The 10,327-nt window shown below is 44.7% G+C and overlaps 1 protein-coding gene across 1 annotated transcript; it reads left to right on the top strand.

The window, feature by feature from the left end:
• Nucleotides 1-7,194: 7,194 nt before the first annotated feature.
• Nucleotides 7,195-9,691, top strand: TEX51 (testis expressed 51). The gene is made up of 7 exons (XM_058549741.1): nt 7,195-7,393; nt 7,492-7,566; nt 7,809-7,898; nt 8,143-8,160; nt 8,240-8,323; nt 9,453-9,528; nt 9,616-9,691. The coding sequence occupies exons 1-7, from the start codon at nt 7,195-7,197 to the stop codon at nt 9,689-9,691; spliced, it is 618 nt and encodes a 205-aa protein (XP_058405724.1).
• The last annotated feature ends 636 nt before the right edge of the window (nt 9,692-10,327 follow it).

The following is a 10,327-nucleotide window of genomic DNA, read 5'->3' as shown; positions in this document are numbered from 1 at the left end:
AAGACCTAAAGACACTCACAAACTGAAAGTGATGGGATGGAAAAAGATACTCCATGCAAATGGCAATGAAAAGAAAGCTGGGGTAGCAATACTTATATCAGACAAAACAGACTTCAAAACAAAAACTGTAACAATAGACAAAGAAAGGCACTACATAATGATAAAGGGAACAAGCCAACAAGAGGATATAACACTTGTAAATATCTATGCACCCAACATAGGAGCACCTAAATATATAAAGCAATTATTAACAGACATAAAAAGAGAAATAGATAGTAACATAATAATAGTAGGGGATTTTATCACTCCACTTACACCAATGGATAGATCATCCAAACAGAAGATCAGTAAGGAAACATTGGCATTAAATGACACACTAGACCAGGTGGACTTAGTAGATATATACAGAACATTTGATCCAAAAACCAAAGAATATAAATTCTTTTCAAATGCACATGGAACATTCTCCAGGATTGATCACATTTTAGGCCACAAACCAAGTCTCAATAAATTTAAGAAGATTGAAATAACACCAAGCATCTTGATGACCACAACAGTATGAAACTAGAAATCAACTACAGGAAGAAAATCAGAAAAGCCACAAGTATGTGGAGATTAAACAAAATGTTACTGAACAACGATTGGGTCAATGAAGAAATCAAAGGAGAAATCAAAAAATAACAGGAGACAAATGAAAATGAAAATACAACATGCCAAAATTTATAGGATACAGTAAAAGCGGTTCCAAGAGGGAAGTTTACAGCAATACAGGCCAACCTCCACAAACAAGAAAAATCTCAAATAAACAACCTAACAGTGCATCTAAAGAACAAAAAAAGCCCAAAGTCAGTAGGAGGAGGTAAATAATAAAAATCAGAGCAGAAATAAATGAAATAGAGACTCAAAACACAAAAGAAAAAATCAATCAAACCAAGAACTGCTTCTTTGAAAAGATAAACAAAATTGACAAACCTTTAGCTAGACTCACAAAGAAAAAAAGAGAGACACCTCAAATAAATAAAATCAGAAATGAAAGAGGAGAAATTACAATGGTCACCTCAAAAATACAAAAGATTATAATAGAATACTACAAAAAGCTATACGCCAACAAATTGGATAACCTAGAAGAAATGGATAAATTCTTAGAATTATACACTCTTCCTAAACTGAAAGAAGAAGAAATCGACAATTTGAATAGACCAATCACCAGTAAGGAGATCAAAACAGTAATCAAAAACCGCCCAATAAATAAAAGTCCTGGAGCAGACAGCTTTCCTGGTGAATTCTACCAAACATTCAAAGAAGACTTAATACCGATCCTTCTCAAACTCTTCCAAAAAATTGAAGAGGAGGGGCAGCTCCCTAACTCACTCTACGAAGCCAACATTATTCTGACACCAAAACCAGACAAGGACAACACAAAAAAAGAAAATTATAAGCCCATATCACTGATGAACATCCATGAAAAATCCTCAACAATATGTTAGCAAATCAAATACAATAATACATTAAAAAGATCATACACCATGGTCAAGTGGGATTTATTCCAGGGATGCAGGGATGGTTCAACATCTGCAAATCAATCAACATGATACAGCACATTATCAAAATGAAGAATAAAAATCACATGTTCATCTCAATAGACGTAGAGAAAGCATTTGACAAGATACAGCATTCATTTACAATAAAAACCCTGAATAAAATGGGTATAGAAGGAAAGTACCTCAGCATAATACAGGCCTTATATGGAAAACCCACAGCTAATATCATTCTCAATAGAGAAAAACTGAGAGCTATCCCTCTAAGAACAGGAAACAGACAAGGATGCACACATTCACCACTCCTATTTAACATAGTATTGGAAGTCTTAGTCAGAGCAATCAGGCAAGAAAAAGAAATGAAAAGGATCCAAATTGGAAAAGAGAAAGTGAAACTGTCACTTTTTGCAGATGACATGATTTTATATACAGAAAACCCCAAAAGAATCCACCAAAAAACTTTTAGAAATAATAAATGAATATGGTAAAGTTGCAGTAAACAAAAGCAACATATAAAAATCAGTTGCATTTCTATACACTAATAACAAAGTAGCAGAAAGAGAAATTAAGAACACAATCCCATTTACAATTGCAACAAAAGGAATAAAATACCTAGGAATAAACTTAACCGAAGAGGTGAAAGACCTATACACTGAAAACTGTAAAGCATCGTTGAAAGAAATAGAAGACACACAGAAATGGAAAGATAGTCCATGCTCTTGGATTCAAAGAATTAACATAGTTAAAATGTCCCTACTCCCTAAAGCAATCTACAGATTCAATGCAATCCCTATCAAAGTTCCAACGACATTTTCACAGAAATAGAGGAAAGAATCCTAAAATTTAAATGGAACAACAAAAGACTCCAGATAGCCAAAGGAATCCTGAGAAAAAAGAACAAAGCTGCAGGTATCACACTCTCTGAATTCAAAATATTCTACAAAGATATAGTAATCAAAACAGCATGGTACTGGCACAAAAACAAACACACAGATCAATGGAACAGAATCACCAGCCCAGAAATAAACCCACACATCTATGGACAGCTAATTTTCAACAAGGGAGCCAAGAACATACAATGGAGACAGGAAAGTCTCTCCAATAAATGGTGTTGGGAAAACTGGACAGCCACATGCAAAAGACTGAAAGTAGACCATTATCTTATACCATACACAAAAATTAACTCAAAATGGATTAAAGACTTGAATATAAGACCTGAAACCATGAAACTTCTAGAAGAAAACATAGGCAGTATGCTCTTCAACATTAGTCTTAGCAGCATATTTTCGAGTACCATGTGTGACAGGGCAAGGGAATCAATAGAAAAAAGAAACAAATGAGACTACATCAAACTAAAACCCTTCTGCACAACAAAGGAAACCATCAACAAAATGAAAAGACAACCTAACAACCTGGAGAAGATATTTGTAAACCATATATCTGATAAGGGGTTAATATCCAAAATATATAAAGAACTCATACATCTCAACAACAAAAAAACTAACAACGCAATTAAAAAATTGGCAAAAGATCTGAACAGACCTTTCTCCAAAGAAGATATACAGATGGCCAACAGGCACATGTAAAGGTGTTCAACATCACTAACTATCAGGGAAATGCAAGTCAAAACTACAATGAGATATGACCTCACTCCCATCAGAATGGCTATAATTAACAAGACAGGAAACAACAAGTGTTGGAGAGGATGTGGAGAGAAGGGAACTCTCATACACTGCTGGTGGGAGTGCAAACTGGTGCAGCCACTATGGAAAACAGTATGGAGATTCCTCAAAAAATCAAGAATAGAACTACCATATGATCCAGCTATTCCAATGCTGGGTATTTATCCAAAGAACTTGAAAACACCAATGCGTAAAGATACATGCACCCCTGTGTTCATTGCAGAGTTATTCACAATAGCCAAGACTTGGAAGCAACCTAGGTGCCCATTAAGGGATGAATGCATAAAGAAGATGTGGTATATACACACAATGGAATACTACTCAGTCATAAGAAGCAATGAAATCCAGCCATTTGTGACAATATGGATGGACTTTTAGGGTATTATGCTAAGCGAAATAAGTCAGTAGGAGAAAGTCAAATACCATATGATCTCACTCATGAGTAGAAGATAAAAACAACAACAATCAATCACATAGAGACAGAGATTGCATTGGTGGTTCCCAGAGGGGCGGGGGGGGAGGAGGGCAAAAGGGACAATTAGGCACATGTGTGTGATGATGGAGTGTAATTAGTCTTTTGGTGGAGAAGATGACGTAATCTATACAGAAATCTAAATATAATGATGTACACCCAAAATTTATATATTGTTATAAACCAATGCTACCGCAATAAAAAAATAATAATAAAATAAAACAATAAAGAATCTGGGGGAGACATGAAAGCATCTTCTAAGATGGGAGCCTAAAGGAACTCTTGGCAAGAGAGATGATGTTTGGCCTCAAAAGAAGCAGCTTGATTTCTGTCTTCACACACTGCGTGAGCTGTCCTGCGTTAGAGGTATTAGACGTGCCCAAATGGCTGGAAGCACAAGATGGATGTGGTCTCAACATAAAGAGGAGGTTCCAACACCCCAAGATGCCGGGAAATGGAAGCGCTACCTTTGTTATTTAGGCTTCTAATTCAGGTAAAATTTCTAGTTTATTCCAAGTACACGACATACAGTTGAATTAAACTAGAAATAAGAGGAGAAATCAAGGCAAACGAGGCTAGAAAACAAACAGGGAGAGCTACCAACCATAGGCAGTCATAGGATTCAGAGCTCCCCCAGCCCACAGCCTCTGTGACTCTACATTCAAATGCCACTTTAAAGAGTCGACAGCACTTTAGCCGATTGATGCTAAGCATGTGGGGGTGATTTGATTTGGGCCAGGTACAAAGTGACACCGGAGCCCTGCCCTCCTCACATGTCTCCCAAAGGAAAAGCATAAATCAAGGAAAGAGAAGACTCTATCCCACTGTAGGGCTTTAGTCCCAAACCTCAGGTAGAATTCCACCGAGTATGACTGCATCCTGTGGGGTACTCTCTTTACCTCAGCAGGGGTTTCCTCATGGCCTAATGCCAAAGCACTCTAAAAACCTACTCTGATCATTTCACCCCCAAAACAAAAGCCTGAGTCTTGGACCTTACCACTCCTAATTTGAGAAAAGACTATTCCTGCCAGAGAAAAGCAAAAGTGAATAAATGAGACCAAAGCAAGCCAGGAAAGGAACCCAATGCCCAGAGGGAGCTGACCTAGGCTGCCCACTCCAGACCTTTCTCCACCCAGGGAGAGTCGAACAGTTTGGACTGTTTGTCATCCTGGGGTGTCCTTTGACTGTCACCATGGAAGTTCTCTTCACCTTTCTGCACCATTAGATCCTCTATTTCATGACTTCCATGTCATCATCTTTCTTGCTTGATTTGCTCATTTATTTGGAGTGCATCCTCCAATAGCTTTCTGAGAAAAGGTAATAGAGGTTAATTTTAAACCTTGCTTGGCTGAAATGGCATTAGCCTTCCTTCCTCCTTGATTGATGTTTTACTGGGTATAGAATTCTAAGATGGAAATATTTTTCTCAGAATGTGAAAGCATTGCTCCATTGTTTAGTACTTTTTTATATGGCTCTTGAGAAGGCTGAAGGAACTCTGATTACTGGTCCATTGTACATGGTCTGTTTTTTTCTCTTTTTTTTTTCCTGGGAAAGATTTGCTCTGAGCTAACATCTGTTGCCAATCTTCCACTTTTTTTCTTTTTTTCTTTCTCCCCAGTACATAGTTGTATATTCTAGTTGTAAGTCCTTCTAGTTCTTCTATGTGAGCTGCCACCACAGCATGGCTACTGACAGACAAGTGGTGTGGTTCCATACCCGAGAACTGAACCTGGGCGATGGAAGCAGAGAGCTCCAAACTTTAACCACTAGGTCATCAGGGCTGGCTCTTTCTCTGTTTTTCTTATTCCTAGCACTGGATGCCTTCTCAATGGGCCCTTTCAACCTGGAAATTCATGTCTTTCAGTTCTAAAATTTGTTTCTTGAAGCATTTCTATCAGTTCCCTGTTCTCTCCTCCCCCACACAGAGGCTGAGTGGGGCAACCTAAGAGGTGATGGTGAATGTAAGCAGCAGGCTTGCATGCTTTTGTAGCTCTGAACGCTACCGAGGGCATCAGGGGAGGGAGCACTGGCTTTTCCCAGCCTTGGTTCCAGGGAATCAGGGCCTTCCTTTCCAGAAACATTGCCTGAGCATAAAAAAGCAGGCTAATTCCCTAACCCCAAACTGCCCAAAGCAAGGGGGAGAGCAACAGCTCTGCAGCACTCCGACTCGTCTTCTCATCTCAGAGCCCATCTGACTGGGGCAGCCTGAATTTACCAACTCAACTGCCATTTCTTCTAGCAAATCTTGATGCCTCTCCTCCACATCCCTGTTCCTGTACATACTTCCCACCCAACTTCTATTAGAAATAATTTCCTCCCCTCCATTTTCTCTGTTCTTTCTTTCTGAAACTTGTATCAGCTGGATGTCGGACTTTGTGGATTGATTGTCTAATTCTACCTTTTCTTTTCTATTTCTCATCTCTGTCTTTTTGTACTGCCACCTGGGAGCTGTCTGAAACTTTATCTGCCAACACTTCCATGGAATTTTTAAATTCCTCCTATCATTTTTTTAATCTCCAATAACTCTTTCTTATTCTCTGACGTTTTCTTCTGCACAGCAGCCTCTTCTGGTTTGAGGAAAGCAACACCTTGTCTATTAATTGTAGTGGGGTTCTAAGTTTTCTTCTGCTTCCCACCACATCTTTGTACTCTTTCCGTTTCCTGTGGTTTTTGTTTTGAATTCTCGCTATTGTTTTGGTCTCTTGTTCATGTAAGAAGCATTCCTCAAATGCCTGATGGCTTTTGGCTGCCCATAATCCAGCCTGAGGCACTCGGAAGCTGGTTGGAAGCATAGCATGGAAGGACAAAGCTTACCAGCTGAGGTAAGGAGATCTTACCAGCTGAGAAGGATCCCACTGGCTTTTTCTTTACTAAAAAGCACAGAGTTTTGATTTTCTTCAATGCGTGTTGCACATAAGAACTGCTACCCCAAAGATGGCTCTCTGTACTTCCACTCACTGGCTGGAACTCTGTCTACACTCTCTGTCTACACTGTGGTGGGAGTGGCTGTCTGAGTCCCTCTGGCTTGGCCAGGCACAAGACAGCTGCTAGTTTACATGAGCCGTGAAAAAGATGTATGTTCCATAAGTTTCCCCTTGGCTGACCACTTCTGTGTGGAAAAGCAATCCAGGATCTTTACACAAGTGACCCTCTCTCTGTGCTGCTTTCTCCTGACATCTCAAATTTCAGCCTGTTGAACTATTCTATGCGTGGTAAATGCCACACTGAGCACCAGCCACAAGGCAGCACAGCCGTCTCTCAGATCCTCACAAGAATCCTCCCTGATGAGCATCAGTGACCCGATCTTCAGAGGAAGATATCAAGGCCCCAACTTGGGTCTGACACCAAAGCCTGGGTTCATGCCATGGCTGGCCCTCACCTTACCCTCGAAGTTTACTTTTGTTCTGCAAAGAGAATGTGGTTCCCAGGGGGACAGGGCACCAACATTCCATGTAGAACTGCCAGGCAGGGTGAGGAGGGCACAGAAGGAAGACCCCAGAAGATGTTGCTTCTCCTGCTCGGCTGTCTCCTGCCCGATGCCGATGGGAAGAGCTGTCTCCTCTGCTGGCCAGAACTGCCCGCGTTGATAGACTATGACCTGCAGATTCTTTGGGGCACTCCAGGACCACCTGCAGAGCTCTCACAAAGCCTCCACTCTCTGTTCCTGGAGGCTCATGACTTCCCTGAAGCCTGGTATCTTGGTGAGGTGCAGCCAGGAGACCAGGGATGGAGGCTAGCCCTGCACCTGGCGTGGGGTCTTCCTCCTCTGACTTCCCTTCATCCCACATCCCATTCTCAGATCAGGATCATTTGGAGGAAGAAACAGCCAAATTATTCAATCACATAGATCAAGCCATTAAGAAGTTGAGAGATGGTGAGGAAACTGAGTGTCCCAGGGCCGCCGGGCTTGGGTTAACAAAGTCTGGCCCTCCAAAGCATTCCCGAGGACCCTCTTGGCCTGGGGTGGGGAGACAGACGCAGCATCTCTCTGTGTGTTCTACGGAGTTCCTGTTTGAAAAACCCAGTTTGAATTCCCAGCCTTGAGAAAGTTATGTAATTGATTCTACCTATGAAATGTGGGTGATAAAAGCACTCTTTCCCTCCTACTCCACCCAGATAAACCGTTACTTCTGGAAGAGATTCGTGTCCACAAGCAGCTGTTTTCCGAGAGGCTGAACAAGATATCTGAGGAGCTGAAGGAGAAGGGTGAGAGGTGGGGCTGGCCCCTGCCCACCACCCAGCCCTCTACCTCCCTCAAGCCTGGAGGAGAGCAGAGTCAAATCTGTGGCCCCTCCCGGGTCCCTCCCCATAAGCCCCCATCTCTGCCCACATACTGGGCACCTGTCCACACCTTCCCCCAGCTCCACTTCCTGCTCACACCCCGACCCCTCCCAGCTCTGTCTGCCTCCTCAGCACCTCAGTTTCTCTACCATCTCACCCTCCCGGGCAGCCTGCAACACATCCTGTGGTGAGTATCTTTGAGGATGAGTGGGCAAAGTGTGAGGGGCACATGGCCCTCTCTAAGGCTCCTGCCCATCCTCTCTCAGACCTACGCTCCACACTGGAGGTCATCAACTGTGCCAACTGCGGGATACACTTCCTCACCTGCAAAGACCCCACTCTCTGCCCAGGTCAGTGGCCAGCGGCCCATCTGGCCACCAACCCCCCCCCTCCCCACCTGGGTCTGTTGTTGTCTCTACCTGGATTGTCTTCCTCCTTTGCCCAGCCCTGACCTCTTCCTGCTCTCCATCCTCACCGGTGAAAGTAGCAGCTTCCAGGATGTCTCAATTCCACATGTCCAGCCTCAGAGCAATAGAGCCACCTGCTTCTAAGACATCTCCCCTGGAGGTCTCTCGGGTCCTCAAAGCCAGCATGCCTGGACACATGTCCAAACCCATCTCCACCCCCCAAATCTGCTCTTCCCTCAGGGCCCCTCTCAGCAAATGGCCCCACTCAAGCCTTCAACCTCCTAAACCAGGAATCTCCCTCCCCCTTACTCAGTACATGTAATCACCAAGTCTTGCTAAATGATTCTAAATATGCTGCCAGATTTTCATGCCAACATCCACCACTCTTCTTCAAGCATCCTCAACTCTCACCTGGATTATGGCAACATCTCCTAACTGGCCTCCCTGCCCCTCCTGGCCATATCTTACTCAGCAACCAAAGAACTCTTTCTCAAGGAGCAACTCTACCTACAACACTCCTTGTTTATAACATTCAGTGGCTCCCAATTGCCCCAGACAAAGCCCACCCTCCTCAGGAGGCCCGTGTGAGCAGCCATGCTGACCTCCCACTACCCCTGACTCCCCAGCCACACTGAGCTGCTGACACGGTGGACAGCTTCATGCTCCATCATTGGACACTGTGTCCTCTGCCTGCAACAGTTTTGGCTCTTGACTGTCTGAACTCCTACTTGTCTTGCAAAGTCCAGCCAGAAGTCCTGTTTCCTAAGAAGCTTTCCCCGACCAGCTCCCACCGCCCCCCACCTAAGGCTTATCGGCCCTCCTCCTCTGCCCTGTCCTGCCCTCTTCCCTTGGACACCACATCGTAATTGTTTGCTTGTCTCCCTCCTAGAGAGCAGGGACCATGTCTCACTCATCTCTAATGTATGCTGGGCACACAGTAGGTGCTCAGTAAGTGTTTGCAGACAAGTGACCAAGTGAGCAAATAAAAGAAGGGAAGAATATGGCCTGCTCTCTGAGCCCAGACGGCCCTGACTGCTCCTCAAACACCTGCCTCCCCCTTTCACACCCCCAGCCGTGACCCAGAGGACCCTCGTGTGGGCTGTGAGCCTCAGCATTGCTCTGCCCCTGGCAGCCATAGCTGGAGGTGGGTGAGTGACTTCTCCAAGCCCCAGCGTCCCCAAGGAAGACACACCTACTCCTTGACTGACCCATCTCCACCCTGTTTCCTGGCCCAGATGCTACATTTTTTGGCACAGGAGGAAGAAGAAGGCAGAAGAGGTACTGGGGAAGGAGACCCCTGCAGGAATCTAGGCTCCCATGGAGGGAAAGCTGGGTCTGCCCTGGGGGTAGAAAGGCTGGGGCCCCACCTCTGGCTCCCGGGGTCTGACATCCAGAGCAGAGTGGGATCCAGGGCCAGGACTCAGAAGGGCCCCCCATCAGCCCCACAATGTGAGCAGACTCACCGTGGCCAGGGGCCCTGGACACAGTGGCAGCAGAGCTCCAGGGCCCTCAGCCTGATGCATAAAGTGCCCTCTGCCCACAGCTGCCATCGGCCCTCTGCAGACCTGCTCTCCACTCTTTGCTCCCCTGCTCCCTGACATGTACAGACTATCAACATGTCCCCCTTGACCTTGGCTCCTGGTTGGGTTCGGCCAGCAGGAAGTCAGAGGGTCAGAGGCGAGGGCCTGTAGGAGGTCAGGGTGAGAACACCTGCTTCCCTCTCAGCAGGGACCTGGCAGGCCGCCTGTCTCCCACAACTGAACAGAGGGCACAGTTGTGTCAGAAGCTCTCTCATCTCTGGGTTCTGGTAACTCTCCCTCCCCCGACCCCCTCCTACCTGGGGGGGTTAACAGCTCCGAAGTTCTGAGGCCCAGGAGACCACACTCTCTCTTGTGGTTTCCCTGTGTCCGTGCCTTGTAAATATCCGTCATTAAAACACCCTCCTAA

The sequence above is a fragment of the Diceros bicornis genome, chromosome 10, assembly GCF_020826845.1.
Source record: "Diceros bicornis minor isolate mBicDic1 chromosome 10, mDicBic1.mat.cur, whole genome shotgun sequence".
In the NCBI taxonomy this organism is placed as follows: Eukaryota; Metazoa; Chordata; class Mammalia; order Perissodactyla; family Rhinocerotidae; genus Diceros; species Diceros bicornis.
This window is presented reverse-complemented; position numbering and strand designations above follow the sequence as displayed.